Below are 15,846 nucleotides of genomic sequence, written 5' to 3'. Positions count from 1 at the left end.
CAAAACATCTGTATTTTTCTTATTAATTTTAAAAATCTGCATGAAAAAACATTTTTCTAAAAATCATCCCGATCATATTATGCAGATTGAACCATAATAAACCCGTTGAACACAGTGACCCTATGGTTCCTCCAAATTTTGAATTCCCTGTATATGAAGCTGAAGATGAGGATGATGATGAAGAGATACCGTATGAGATCACTCGACTGCTTGAACAAGAAAGAAGAGTCATTCAGCCTCATCAGGAAGAGATTGAGCTTATCAACCTGGGTACTGAAGAAGACAAGCGAGAGATCAAGATTGGTGCTGCACTTGAGCCAGAAGTGAAAAGGAAGATTATTCAGCTTCTCCATGATTATCCAGATGTCTTTGCATGGTCCTATGAAGATATGCCGGGTCTAGATCCCAAGATTGTGGAACATCGGATACCGACAAGGCCTGAATGTCCTCCCGTCAAACAGAAATTGAGAAGGTCTCGTCCAGACATGGCTCTTAAGATCAAGGCTGAGGTACAAAAGCAGATTGATGCGGGTTTCCTCATGACAGCTGAATATCCTGAGTGGATTGCCAACATCGTACCAGTACCAAAGAAGGATGGGAAAGTTCGAATGTGTGTTGATTACAGAGATCTGAATAAAGCCAGTCCAAAAGATAACTTCCCACTGCCTCATATTGATGTACTTGTTGACAGTACTGCTCAATCCAAAGTGTTCTCCTTCATGGATGGTTTCTCTGGATATAATCAGATACGAATGTCTCCTGAAGATAGAGAAAAGACGTCATTCATCACTCCGTGGGGAACATTCTGTTATAAAGTTATGCCATTTGGCCTGATAAATGCTGGTGCTACCTATCAAAGGGGTATGACCACTCTGTTTCATGATATGATTCACAAAGAAATTGAAGTATATGTTGATGATATGATTGTGAAGTCAAGTGATGAAGAGCAGCATATTGTGTATCTGAAAAGGATGTTTGAAAGATTGAGAAAGTACAAGCTGCGATTGAATCCTAACAAGTGCACATTTGGTGTAAGATCTGGAAAGTTACTAGGCTTTATTGTCAGCCAGAGAGGCATTGAAGTTGATCCTGACAAAGTCCGAGCCATCAGAGAGATGCCGGCACCTCAAACTGAAAAGCAAGTCAGAGGTTTCCTCGGACGTCTGAATTATATTTCAAGATTCATATCTCACATGACTACTACTTGTGGTCCCATTTTCAAATTGCTCAGAAAGAATCAGCCTATTGTATGGAATGATGAATGCCAGGAAGCTTTTGATAGCATTAAAGAATACCTGTTGAAACCACCTATCCTTGTCCCTCCAGTGGAAGGAAGGCCCTTGATTATGTATCTGTCAGTGTTAGACGATTCAGTGGGCTGTGTTCTCGGTCAACAAGATGAGACTGGTAAGAAAGAGCATGCTATCTACTATCTGAGCAAGAAATTTACCGACTGTGAGACTCGGTATACAATGCTTGAAAAGACATGTTGCGCTTTAGCTTGGGCTGCCAAACGCCTGCGTCATTATATGGTGAATCATACGACTTGGTTGATATCCCGAATGGATCCAATCAAGTACATCTTTGAAAAGCCTGCTGTTACTGGAAAGATTGCACGTTGGCAAATGTTGTTGTCTGAATACGACATTGTATACAAAGCTCAGAAAGCAATCAAAGGAAGTGTCCTTGCTGAGCATCTTGCTTGTCAGCCTCTTGATGATTACCAGCCGATTAAGTTTGATTTCCCTGATGAAGAGATCATGTATCTGAAAGCCAAAGACTGTGAAGAGCCACTGATCAATGAAGGGCCGGATCCCAATAGCAAGTGGGGATTGGTGTTTGATGGTGCTGTTAATGTTTATGGTAAAGGAATTGGAGCCATCATTGTAACTCCACAGGGGGACCACATTCCTTTCACTGCTCGAATAACTTTTGAATGCACAAACAACATAGCTGAGTATGAAGCATGCATCTTGGGCATTGAAGAAGCCCTTGATCTGAGGATTAAGCACCTTGACATCTATGGAGATTCTGCACTTGTTATCAATCAGATAAAGGGTGAATGGGAGACTCATCATGAGAAGCTGATCCCTTACCGTGACTATGCAAGACGTCTGTTGACGTACTTCACCAAGGTTGAGCTGCACTACATCCCTCGGGATGAAAATCAGATGGCTGACGCTCTTGCTACTTTGTCTTCCATGTTTCGTGTCAATCACTGGAATGATGTGCCTGTAATCAAAGTACAACGCCTTGATAGACCCGCTCATGTGTTTACCATTGAAAATATACCAGATCCAGCTGACGAAGATGTGAATGATAAGAAGCCTTGGTATTACAACATCAAGCAATTCTTGCAGAATCGTGAATATCCACCTGGTGCTTCCAACAGAGATAAAAAGACCTTGAGACGATGGGCTAGCAGATTCTTTCTGGACGGAGAAATCCTATACAAGAGGAACTATGATATGGTCTTATTGAGATGTGTTGATGAGCAAGAAGCTGAGAAATTGATGCATGATGTACATGACGGTACTTTTGGGACCCACGCTTCGGGTCACACTATGTCAAGGAAATTGTTAAGAGCCGGCTATTACTGGATAACCATGGAGCGTGATTGCCACAAACATGCTAAAAGGTGCCACAAGTGTCAAATTTACGCTGACAAGATCCATGTGCCTCCGCATGCTCTCAATGTTATATCTTCCCCATGGCCTTTCTCTATGTGGGGCATTGACATGATCGGAAGAATTGAACCGAAAGCTTCCAATGGACATCGTTTCATTCTAGTGGCAATTGACTATTTCACCAAGTGGGTTGAAGCCGCTTCCTATGCAAATGTGACCAAGCAAGTGGTTGTCAAGTTTATCAAGAATAGCATCATCTGTCGATATGGTGTTCCCAACAAAATCATCACTGACAATGGCTCCAATCTGAACAATAGCATGATGCAAGCTTTATGTGAAGAATTCAAAATTGAACATCACAACTCTTCTCCTTATAGACCTCAGATGAATGGTGCAGTTGAGGCCGCTAACAAGAACATCAAGAAGATTGTTCAGAAGATGGTCACTACTTACAAAGACTGGCATGAAATGTTACCTTTTGCCCTGCATGGTTACCGTACTACAGTGCGTAGTTCAACCGGGGCAACTCCTTTCTCTCTTGTGTATGGCACGGAAGCAGTTCTCCCTTTGGAAGTGGAGATTCCATCTCTTCGAGTAATCATGGAAGCAAAATTAACTGAGGCTGAATGGTGTCAAAGTCGGTATGATCAATTGAATCTGATTGAAGAGAAACGTATGGATGCCATGACTCATGGACAGTTGTATCAAGTGCGGATGAAGAATGCTTTTGACAAGATAGTCCGACCTCGAGAATTCAAGGAAGGCGAACTTGTATTGAAAAGAAGGATAAGTCAGCAACCCGACCCAAGGGGCAAGTGGACACCTAACTACGAAGGTCCTTATGTTGTCAAGAAGGCTTTCTCTGATGGTGCTTTGATTCTTACACACATGGATGGTGTTGAACTCCCAAGTCCTGTTAATGCCGATATAGTCAAGAAATACTTTGTCTAGAAAGAAAAGAACAGCGTGGTAGGTCGAAAACCCGAAAGGGCGGCCTAGGCAAAAATGCGCTTCCCGGTGGATCGAAAATCCGAAAGGGCGATCCAGGCAAAAGTTAGGGACAAAAAAAATGAATATAAAAAAGCTCGCTGAGATTGTACGCAACTCAGGCAAGAATGAGCGCCTCGATGAGCCGAAAACCCGAAAGGGCGGTTCATGCAAAGATGAGGTCAATAAAAGACAAGTAACTATATCTGGCAAATCACCATCACCCTTGGGGCATCTGCAACTGTCAATGATCATCTTCATCAGAGGCTTCTGTACTTGTGAATTCAAAATTTCTATGAAATGTAGCGGTCATCGTGTTCAATGTATCACCAACCAATAAAATTACCATTTTCCAAGCTTTGTAAATCCGTGAAGTCATGCCTTTGGCCGACCCTCACTCTTCTACATCAATTTGAGCCTGTGCTATTTGTTTGAAAGTCTATTCTTCTTTTCTACTTTCAATACTATGTGCAAAACATTTTCTTTCTATTTTGATAATGTCAATGTCTGAAACAAACATCTTTGAAAATTGAAAAATCTTTTCCTGTCTATTTTGAAAGCAAACCTGAGCAACAGGGTACATTTCAATGAAACACGCATGAATAAATGAATGTCAATGTCTATTTCAATACATGTTACAAGCAGGTTACTCCCCAGGATGATCTGTGGTCAATGGCAAGAATGAAAAAACAGAATGAAAATGAAAAAAATGAAAAATGAAAATGAAAAGCTCGCTAAGTCGAAAACCCGAAAGGGCGGCTTAGGCAAAAATGAGCACCCCGCTGATTGACAACCTATGAAGGCAATTCAGGCAAAAATGGGGCAATGAAAAGAATATTATTCCCCGGTGAATCGAAAACCCGAAAGGGCGGTTCAGGCAAAAGTGGGGTTTGAAAATGAAAAATGAAAGAATGAAATATTGAAAAAGCATGGACCACAGATGCGAACATCCAATGTTTACCCAGCACTGACACGCCTAGCAACGGCGACCTGTACCCAAGAATCTTCCAAGGGTCCTCCTTCACAAGTTTTATTGCCCTCAGCCATGGGTTCGATACGTCTCTCAACGACGGTCTCTCCAAAGAGGTTTTCCCCCTGTGAATATGTCGCAGCACGAGCCACTACGTGCCCAATCTTCCAATGTCTTGTCTGCCTCTGTGAAACTTTCTCTGTCAAGTTACAAGCCAATCATGCATTTCAAGCATTCATACATGCATAATCACGCATTTTGTGTGCTCATACATCCAATAATCTTGCTATACCATACATACATGTTGCATATCCAACTGTCAACTGTCAAAAATCAATGCCAATTTCAATTTCAATTGCAAATGTCAATATTCAATGTCAATGTCAATGTCAAATGTCAAATGTCAATGTCAAATGCAAATGTCAAATGCCAATGTCAAATGTCAATGTCAAATATCCAATGTCAAATGTCAAATGTCAATATCAATGTCAATGTCAAATGTCAATGTTAAATGTCAATGTCAAATGTCAATATCCAATGCCAATGTTAAATGTCAATGTCAAATGTCAATGTCAAATGTCAATGTCAATTTCAATTGCCAAGCCAATGTCAATGTCAATGTCAAATGTCAATGTCAATTTCAATTGCCAAGCCAATGTCAATGTCGATGTCAATGTCAATTTCAATTTCCAAGCCAATGTCAATGTCAATGTCAATTTCAACTTTCAATTCAGTTCAAATCAATGTCAATTTACTCTTGGGCCAACAAAAATGGTCATGTCTACTTTCAAATCAAGTCAATGACAATTTACCCTCAATTGGTATCTTGTTAAACCAGACTTTCAATTTGTATCTTGTTACTGGTCAAGTGCAAGGTTCGATCCAAAAAAGAACCACTTGTACCTGCTTATATACCTATGCTTCCGGACAAACGGCAAGTTCGATTTGAAGAACAGTTTGTACCCAGCTTATGCTTTGTTATCGGTCAAACGGCAAGTTCGATCTAAAAGAACAGTTTGCACCCTCCCACATGACGTGGTGATAATCCAACAAGCAAGTTCGATCCAAAGAACAGCTTGTATCAACCCTTTTTGTCTATAGCTCCAGCCAAACGGCCAGTTCGATCCGAAGAACAGTTTGTGTCTGTCTATCTGTTTGTATTTTCAATCAAGTGTCAAGTTCGATCCAAAGAACAGCTTGTACCCGTCTCTTGTTTGTATCTCTCGGTCAAGTGGCAAGTTCGATCCAAAGAACAGCTTGTACCCGTCTCTTGTTTGTATCTCTCGGTCAAGTGGCAAGTTCGATCCAAAGAACAGCTTGTACCTGTCTATTTGTTGCCCGTTCTTTCTACCTTGATGTCTATAAATCCCTTGGTGGTGTGACACAGCCCGTAGATTCCGGTTTGTTTGTCTTGCATTCATAAATGAAATGTTGCATGGCATTCGTGTTTGTTTGAAAATCTGTACCTGTCTATTTGTTGCCCGTTCTTTCTACCTTGATGTCTATAAATCCCTTGGTGGTGTGACACAGCCCGTAGATTCCGGTTCGATTGTCTTGCATTCATAATCAAAATGTTGCATGGCATTCATGTTTTTGAAAATCTGAAAGCGTATTTTTATGTCCAAAAGCAGTGCAAATGTTAATATTTAAGTATCTTCGTCCCGTCAATTCTAAGACTTCGTCTCTTGACTCTCCGGACAAAGAAACTTAAATAGGGGCAGCTGTTATACCCTAATTTTGGACCTAAAAATACTTGTTTAATTCTTCTCTTCTTGCATTATAAGTCATTTGATATGTCTTTGATCAATTGCATCTTTCTCTGCATTTTATCTCAATATTATTTGCAAAATTCACGTAAAAGGGTATTTTAGTCATTTCCTGCATTCAATTCATTTTAATCTTTGAAAATTGTTTGAGTCTTTTAAATTGGTTTGTATAAGCCCTTGTTTCAATCTCATGTCAAAATCCATTTCAAGAATATCAGTTGAGTCATTTTTTAGTCAGTTTAGCCCCCAGGGGCATTTTAGTCATTTCCTGTGTCAAATTTCTCTCAGTCTTTCAAAATTTTGTTTGAGTCCTTTCAAGTAGTGTGAATATGTCTCTGTTTCATTCTATGTCAAAATTCATTTTAAAAATTGCATTTGAAGTCATTTTTGAGTCAGTTTTGCCCTTAGGGGCATTTTGGTCATTTCAAGTGTCAAGTCACTGTTTAAATCCTAAAAATTGTCCCTGAGTCTTTTAATTTTGCTTGTATGAGTCTTTGATTCAATTTCTATTAAAAATCCATTTTAAAATTGCATTTGAGTCGTTTCGAGTCATTTTAGTCCCTAGGGGCGTTTTGGTCATTTCACATAATGTCTCTGTTTCATTTTAATCTGCTTTGTTGTTTTTAATCGTCTCGCTTTACGTTAATTTTCAATTTACTTTTTCAATTCAATTTTTGTTTTAATTTTCATTTTAGTCCTCGCGCTTTTGTTATTTGCATTTTAATCCCTTTTTAAGTTTGTTAGAGTCCAAGTGCCATGTGTCCAAATGCTATTGGTCCTTAAGAGTTTGTTACAAGTCCAGTGCCATGTGGCGTTGTTTCATTGGTCCATACATTCCCACATCACCTATATAAGTCAAACTTGTGGTCAATTTTCACAATTCGATTCATTTTCACAAAAACTCCAAAAAATCATAAAAACCATTTTAATTATTTTCTCTCTATTTTCCCTCTCTTCTAACAACTTTCTCTCTCCACCATAACAACCTTCAACCACCTTCTCTCTCCACCCTAACAAACTCCATCACCACCCTAACCAATTCATCACCACCACTCAACCACCACTTCCTCCATCAAAACCACCACTTCCTCCATCAAAACCACCACAATTTCACCAAAAACCCCCATTAACAACACCTCAAAACCGTGAATCATCATCACTCATCACAATCTTCCCACAAACCATAACAAAATTCGTTCCAATCTTCAACGCCGAATTCGAATCGAGATCGCGAAGAAACAAGAGAGAAGTAGAAAAGAGGCAATTCGGTTCAGCACAAACATCCATTATATCAAAGAAGATTCTCGCAAATTCAACAACACACAACAATCAGAACTGAAAGCAAAAAGGAACAAATCCAGAATCACGCTCAAGAAAAGGGGAAAACGCAGCAAGCAATTGGATTCGCGAACAACGGCGACGAATTCGGCGAAAGCACAATTGAATCGGTAACAGGTCACACTTTCTTCCTCTCCTTTTCTTGATTAACGTTTTTTGGGACTGGTTTTGGATTAGTTTGATTTGCTTCATGAAAACTGAATTTGATTGTGAGTTTGTTTCGCCGAAACTGGATTTCGAAATCGAACAAGAGAGAGAGAGAAGGAACTGTTAGAGAGAAAGAGAGGTCCAGGCGGCGGCGCCGCCACCCCTGGCCGGCCAACCGCCGCCGGAAAGTTGTTAGAGGGAGACGAGGTTGAGAGCTGTGAGGAGGAGGGAGTTCACGCGTAAGGTAGAAGGAGAAGGAGTTTATTTGCTTCAGGAAAATTGTTTATACCAATTCCTTCACTTTTATGTGCTTAAACCGACCCATACCCATAACCCATGGGTCGAACCGCCCCATATCCATAACCCTGCCCATCTCTTTGGGCTTGGGCCTATTTCCCTTGCAGCTTTTGTCTTACTCCACTATCTTGCTGTTCATACACTGATTCTTGCTATTTGTTCCGTTTGTTTCATTGAAAATCCTTTAAAAATTCCTAAAAAAAATTCTATGTGTTCTTGATCGTTTTCTTGACAATTTTTTGTGTGTTTTTATGTGTTAAGTCTTGGTTAAAAATGTGTGATATTTTCTTGACAAATTGTTTGCTATTTTTGTTAAAAATTGTGAAATTTTATGTGTTTTTGCGTTTAAAAATTCTCTAAAAATTCTAAAAATTTTCATGCATGTTTCTTGATAGTTTTGTGGTATTTTGGTGATAATTGTTGCATGTTGAAGTTGATAAAAATATATGTGGAATTTTCTTGTGATTTTATGTTGCTTTTTGATAAAAAAATTTTTTTTTTTTTTTTTGTGAAATTCTTGCATGTTCTTGATCCCAAAATCTTGCTATGGTATATTGACCCTTGATATGAGAATTTACAATGTGTATGCCTATGATTTGGTGCTGTTCTTTACTGTTTTGGAGTTTGGTTTGTTAGTTTCTTGTTTTACAAGTCATGTAAATAATTGTTTGTGGAAATAAAGTGGAAAATATGCCTAAAAATATGCTAGGAGGCATGGCTTGATAGGTCCTATTAATCTTTGTGTTGGGACTGAAATAAAACTCTTTGGGAACTTGTTAAAATATGAGGATTATAGGTCTTGTTCAAGCCTTGCATCATTGATGAATCTTTAGGCCTATTTTGCATTGTTTTTGCTTGTTTTTTATGTTAATTTTCTTACTTTTGTTATGATAGCTTTGATTTGTTTCATATCTTGTGCTACTAACCCTCTTCATTTCATGTTTCATCATTTCATAAGCATTCCCATCTCCTCTCATATTCACCTTTATCTTCTTGCAATTTAACTTGTACCATGGCTTAGAATGTAACACTTAGGAAATTTTGTAATATTCTTTCATGCTTTTAATGTCTTGGCAAAGAGGCCATAGAATGTATCTAGGGTGTGATGTAAAGGACAATGGACTCTAATAATGTACACCGACACAAGCACCGACACATGCACACACACCACTATATAGCTAGAATATGCATGTTTAGATGTATGTTTAGGATTGTATGTTTAGATGAATGCCTAGGACTTATACTTAGAAAAAACCGATTTTCCAAAAAATATGAACAAACTTCACTCAAACCATTTTCCAAATAAACCTTGGGATCCAAAATCCCATTGTATTTTCTTTTTCATTTTCTTAATCAAATTTCAATGAAAATAATCATATTTGACTTCTTTTGCAAATGACTAATCCAACCCCACTTTTTACAATCTCACGCCCTTGAGGCCTCTTTCTATTCTTCAAACTCTAATTTTCAAACTTAAAATCAACCAACAAAAACAAAAACATTTTCGGAAGAGAACTACGGTGGATTTGATCCCTTAATCGGGTACGTAGGCAAGGAACAAAATTCCTTCAATTCAACTAAAATAAAAATTCAAAAACATTCTTCTCCCTCCAATTCTTCATTTAGTAATTCTTAGGTGTAAATAACATTTCAAAATAGCATTTAAAAATAAAGCGCGCGCGTAGAAATTAAAGACGGTTCCTATAGGTTACTATAGTCGTTATGGGTGCCTAACACCTTCCCGTAGCGAAAACAACTCCCGGACCTCGATTCTCAAGGGTTTTGCTTACTTTTTCCCTTCCCAAGAAAAAATAAGATATCACCGGTTTAAAAGGTTCAAACGTAATCAATGTTTGACACCCGAAAACCAAGATAAAACAAAGCACACCTGCAAGAGACTTCCTTTGCTCAAGCACACTTTGGAAGAGTCTTCCTATGCTCAAGAACACTATCAAGAGACTTCTATGCTCAAGCACAACTGCAAGAGACTTCTAGCTAAACAAAATTACATAGAAAATTGTTTAAGGTTGAACACTTGATATACAATCAGAGGTGCTCACAATACAAATCAGATACAGACTTAATAACTTAAGAATTTCTAAGATGAAACTTTGAGACACAGAAATTCTAAGTGAATGCAGAACAATTTCAGCAGAGGTTTGGCACTTGTAAAAATGTTGAGAGTCTTTCGTTCAGCATTGCCAAATCTCTAAGTCTTCACTCCTTTATATAGAGGTGTGAAAGATACGTTGTGAAATTGCCAGCACATCAAAGAGTCGTTGTTGAAGCTTGATCTTTCACCAATGATCTTTTGCCTGATTTGGTTGTTGTCCTATGAAGAACAAATTTGAAATCCATTCCTTATCCAAAGGAACATCTTTGCAGGCGAAGCCGTATTCTGGAGCTGTTTTTTTGTCTTGTAGCGTAGACACAAAAACAGAGTAGTGGAGAAGGTGGTTGTACAGTTCGTACAAAGGTACAATGTCAACGCTTTCGTCCAAAATTGCAAGCACATGCCTTCAAACACCTTTGAAATGACCGTTGCAAAATTCCACTAATCTTTTGTTGTCCTTTGATGAATTTCGATCCATCAAACAACTCTTGAATCCTTGAATTTCTCAAATTCAGTTGATCTTCAGCTTCAGGTGAAATGGCTTCTGATGAGGCAGCTTCTGATAATGTAGCTTCTGATGATGACGTGGCGCTTCTGGACCTCTTGTCTTCAGGAGCACTAATCTTCAGGAGCATTATTCCGTCAGGAACGCTTTAGTCTTCAGGAGCAGCTTGACTTCAGGAGCGCTTTTTCTCTTCAGGAGCATATTGCCTTCAGGAGCGTCTAAGCTTCAATTTTGTTGATTCCTTTTGCTCTTTATTTGCTCATTCAGAACCTCTTAATGATGTAACTTTTTAATTATGGTCATGTACACTTGAACAAATATTAGCTAGTCCAATTTACAATTTTTAATACCGTGTTATCATCAAAACTCTTTACGGTTCATTGTTAAACACATTTTGTTCCAACATACCTTCTATGTTAGGTCGATACCGTAATGCAATGTTTGCCTATACTAAGGATAATGTTTGGTTGAAAATCAACTCATGAAGTGGTAAGTGTCTTTCTAAAACAGATCGCGGAGTTATGATAAAATCTGTTTTGCAGGCAATTCCATCGTATGTGATGAGCATATTTCAGTTACCATCCACTTTGATTGATTCCATCGAGAAAATGATGAATTCTTTTTGGTGGGGTCATGGTAGAACTACTGGTGCAGCATTTGGTGGAGCAGCTGATGACTTTACTAGGACAGCCAGTGTCCACATTGGGGGTGATGCGGTGAGGATTTTTTATTTCTTTTTTTTTAAAAAAAAAATGATGTGTTTCTCTAGAAATGCCATCTCTCTCTAAGAACCCAAAAAATCTCCAAAAATGGTGCTCTTGCTTCTGGTTGTGCGCAGCTCCCTGTACAAAGAGTTTCCAAAATGTGTTTTTGCTCTCTGCCAAAACAGTATGTGCCGCTCCCTTCACATCATAGCATGATGCCTTTCCTTTTCTTCTCTCGGGTCAATAACTCTCACTTGGTCAAAGCCCAACTTTTCATCTAATTATGCATATATTTCTATTCACACCTCCATTTCTTGTTAGGCTAGACAAATGGTACAACACTAGTTGTTTATCATTCTCTTTAACCAAGAATATGTCATACTAATTAACCAATAATAGTAATAATATACTACTTGATTCAATAAATCAAAAACGATAATTTATTTAAAATGAGTCTAAAATTAAACACTATACTAATAAAAATAAACTAAAAACTTAATTAAATAAACTCTAAAAATGTGATATGACGGACTGTCATCACAACCCCAAACTTGAACCATTCCTTGTCCTCAAGGAATTTACTTCTAAAATTGACAATCGACAATAAAATAACAATTACCTAACCAAGTAGTAGTACCCAAAAGTTCATCTCCCTCTAGCCAATGATGAACTAGTTTGACTTTCATGCATCCACCATTCACAACTCCACGCAACAATATGACAAGGGTTCGCACTCAATCAACGTGCATGTCTACATATTACCATACGCTTGAAAAGTTTCTAAACTTCAATCAAAATCAATGTCATTACACACTTTGAGGTCTTTCAGGGTTAAAACGGGGCTTAGGTAAAGGTGGGATAATATTTGGATAAGTAGGCTACATAAAATTTGAGTTAGGCACTCCTACGAAAATTAAAGCAAAGATTCAATCCCTCATTCATCCTTTGAAACAACAATTGTAAAGGTACTAGAGATTATTTGTAACTATCGGAACAATCGAGTTTGAAATTACTCAAATATTTCATTGTTTGTCCCCTTTTTCTTTTCATTCTATTTTTCTCTCTGTTTTTTTTTTTTTTGATACACCATTTTTGTGTGTATTTTTTCATGCTTTGTTCTTTGTTCTTTAGTACCCCACCCCAAACTTAGTTGGTTGCAAATTCCAAAAGCAACCCCAAACTTATTGTTTAGCAACACCCTACTTAGCCTAACTCAAATATAACATTTTGGGTTAAATCTTAAAAGTCTCTAGGCTAAATATGTAGTTTGTCACCGAACAAAAAGATCTAAACCTACCGGCTCAATTTGGCTTTCAACAAGGATAATTTCAAATTAAATAAGGGTAGGCTTCAAAGGCTCACAGGACCAAGCATTTTCGCCTCGGTGTGTAAATGACAAAGACCAATCAACAATAAAGAAACAATGCAAGTTCTTGAAATGCCACTTGCTTTGTGTTTCTCTAGAAATGCCATCTCTCTCTAAGAACCCAAAAAATCTCCAAAAATGGTGCTCTTGCTTCTGGTTGTGCGCAGCTCCCTGTACAAAGAGTTTCCAAAATGTGTTTTTGCTCTCTGCCAAAACAGTATGTGCCGCTCCCTTCACATCATAGCATGATGCCTTTCCTTTTCTTCTCTCGGGTCAATAACTCTCACTTGGTCAAAGCCCAACTTTTCATCTAATTATGCATATATTTCTATTCACACCTCCATTTCTTGTTAGGCTAGACAAATGGTACAACACTAGTTGTTTATCATTCTCTTTAACCAAGAATATGTCATACTAATTAACCAATAATAGTAATAATATACTACTTGATTCAATAAATCAAAAACGATAATTTATTTAAAATGAGTCTAAAATTAAACACTATACTAATAAAAATAAACTAAAAACTTAATTAAATAAACTCTAAAAATGTGATATGACGGACTGTCATCAACTACACAAAGAGGTATTCATTGGATGAATTGGGAGAAGTTATTCGCACCATAAACTCATGGAGGTATGGGTTTCAAAGACCTCAACGATTTCAATTTGGCTATGTTAGGAAAACAGGGTTGGAAATTTATCTCAGAACCGGACTCCCTGGTGGCTCGCATTTTCAAAGCGCGCTACTTTCCTTATGGTTCCTTTCTCATGGCCCAAATTGGACACAATCCCAGTTATGTCTGCCGCAGTATTATGCGTGCTAGGTTTCTTGTTCGTGGTTGTGCTCGGTGGAGTATAGGTTCAAGTGTGTCTATTTTTATTCTAAATGAACCTTGGCTACCTAATGGGAAGTGTATTACTAGTGATATTCCACGTGCTCATTTTGTTCAGAATTTTACCATCAATAGTTTGATGAATTTATACGATAAAAGTTTGAATGAACAAGTGGTTCAGAAGGTGTTTAGTGATGACATAACATGTAAAATACTCCATACGCCACTTATTTCTCAGGTTGATGCGGATAGGATTATATGGAAGGCAGAACGGCATGGTCGTTATTCAGTTTGTAGTGCGTACAGGTTATGTGTAGCTGAGTTAATAGACTCCTTTCATCTTTGGCGTCCGGGATATTGGTCGGGGATTTGGAAGCTCAAGGTACCCCGAAGGTCAAGAATGTAGTGTGGCGCATATGTCGGGGTTGTTTACCGACTCGTGTCCGTCTTCTTGACAAAGGTGTTGTTTGCCCGACTAATTGTGCTAGTTTTGCATCGAATCATGAAGACCTTACCCATGTCTTTTTTTTATTGTCCTTTTGTTGTGCAGGTTTGGAATAGGACCGGTCTCTGGGGTTCAATTCAGCATGCTTTATCTACTACTGTTTCGGCTATGGATGCTATTTGCTCTCTACTTGAAAATTTATTCGTTGTTCTACCCAACGTTTGGCAACCACACTTTGGAGAATTTGGAAACACAGTAATCTCAGAGTTTGGAATGATGCTATAGAAACCAGTGCTACGGTTGTGGAGCGTGCTAGACATATGATAGTGATTGGTCATTCGCTAATATTCCCGCTACTCTCGCAGCCTCTACTCAGCAACACCCGCCACCAATTCTTAATGAGGGAGCTTCCACTTCGTTGCCACATGTTGCAACTAGGTGGAAACACCCTTTGTCGTGGAGATATAAATGCAATATCGACGATGCTTTCTCCTCTCAACTTAATCGAACAGGTATTGGTATTTGCGTTCGTGACTCTGATGGTATTTTTGTTTTGGTCAAGACTGTCAGTTATCCTTGCCTTGTTTCTGTCGATGTGGGTGAAGCTTTGGGTTTACATTCGGCCTTGCAATGGTTGAGTTATATGCAATTTGATAGCGTGGACTTTGAAACAGACTCTAAGCTGACGACTGATGCTTTTATTTCTACTAGGAACGACACGTCCGAATTTGGTTGTATTATTTCATCTTATCGTTCTTTGTTTAGCTCTCTTTTTAATAACTCTAGGGTGGAGTTTGTTAGGTGACAAACTAACAAAGTTGCTCATGCTCTTGCAAGAGAAACCACGTTACTACCTAGTCCCACTATTTAATTTGATATACCCGAATGTATTGAAACTTTTATTATCAATGAAATGCTATAAGCATGTTTTCCTAAAAAAAATGTTGATTAATCGTTGATTAATTAATAGCTCGCATGGGTTATGATAATTCTTTTATCTTGGATGTGGATGGTCATTCCGGCTGAATGTGGTGCCTTTGGGACGCGCTTAGTGTAATGTGGTTGTGCTTCATTATTTGGATCAAAACACACCTAAGAGTTGCGTGCAATCGTGGCAACAAAAGAGACAATATTTTTCTCTCACCTGCATTCTTTATCAATCTGAAGGCATGCTTCATGCATATTTGTATTTAGGCGATCCAGCAAACTTTCCAGAGTCACATGGTAGTCGGAACTTTCTGCAAGTGTGCTTAGTCTCGTAAGTATAGTTCAGATGGTAAAAGCCTGCAGGAGCATTTGATATGCTGAGTGTGATGCGAGTTTGAGCCCGCTCACCTTGGTAATTTACTTTTTAATTTCTCCGTATTTTATTACAAGTCATTTTAAAAAAAAATGTTTGTGTTTTATTATAATAATTCCCTTTGTTACACTATCAATACATCAATAAAACTTTTATCGCACAGCAAATATTAGACATGTGGAGTTCGGAAAAAGAAGCTAAAATAAAATATATTAACTAAAACTTAGTTTCTCAAGCATAAGGAGTGCTAAAGAAGAACTAAAGTAGAAGAAATATTTGTTACATTATGTTAACAATGAAAAGAAAAGCGATATAACCATAATATTGACAGGCTTAAAATACAAAAGCTAAAATAAATTAAGTAATATGAATGTCTTTCGTGATGATTAAAAGAAAAATTAAAATGATTGGTTTTGCCTCGTTTATCGTAGCATGAATGTCTTTC

The 15,846-nt window shown here is 38.1% G+C and overlaps 1 protein-coding gene across 1 annotated transcript; it reads left to right on the top strand.

Moving 5' to 3' along the window:
• The first annotated feature begins 13,459 nt into the window (after positions 1-13,459).
• LOC146904803 (uncharacterized) lies at positions 13,460-14,906 on the top strand. Its single transcript, XM_085728370.1, has 4 exons — positions 13,460-14,038; positions 14,207-14,356; positions 14,467-14,613; positions 14,664-14,906. The coding sequence occupies exons 1-4, from the start codon at positions 13,460-13,462 to the stop codon at positions 14,904-14,906; spliced, it is 1,119 nt and encodes a 372-aa protein (XP_085584496.1).
• Positions 14,907-15,846: the final 940 nt, after the last annotated feature.

Source organism: Medicago sativa, chromosome 7, assembly GCF_051527215.1.
Source record: "Medicago sativa cultivar Bolivia chromosome 7, Bolivia_mono, whole genome shotgun sequence".
NCBI classification, from domain to species: Eukaryota; Viridiplantae; Streptophyta; class Magnoliopsida; order Fabales; family Fabaceae; genus Medicago; species Medicago sativa.
Note: the sequence above shows the minus strand (reverse complement) of the source record. Positions and strands in the feature narration are given on the sequence as shown.

Bases quoted from the DNA above. Each gene is read 5' to 3' on its own strand.
- LOC146904803 (XM_085728370.1), top strand. From the start codon at position 13,460: ATGGGTTTCAAAGACCTCAACGATTTCAATTTGGCTATGTTAGGAAAA. The intron at 14,357-14,466 runs GTAATCTCAGAG...CTACTCTCGCAG, and splicing joins TTGGAGAATTTGGAAACACA to CCTCTACTCAGCAACACCCG. The intron at 14,614-14,663 runs GTATTGGTATTT...GTTTTGGTCAAG, and splicing joins CTCTCAACTTAATCGAACAG to ACTGTCAGTTATCCTTGCCT.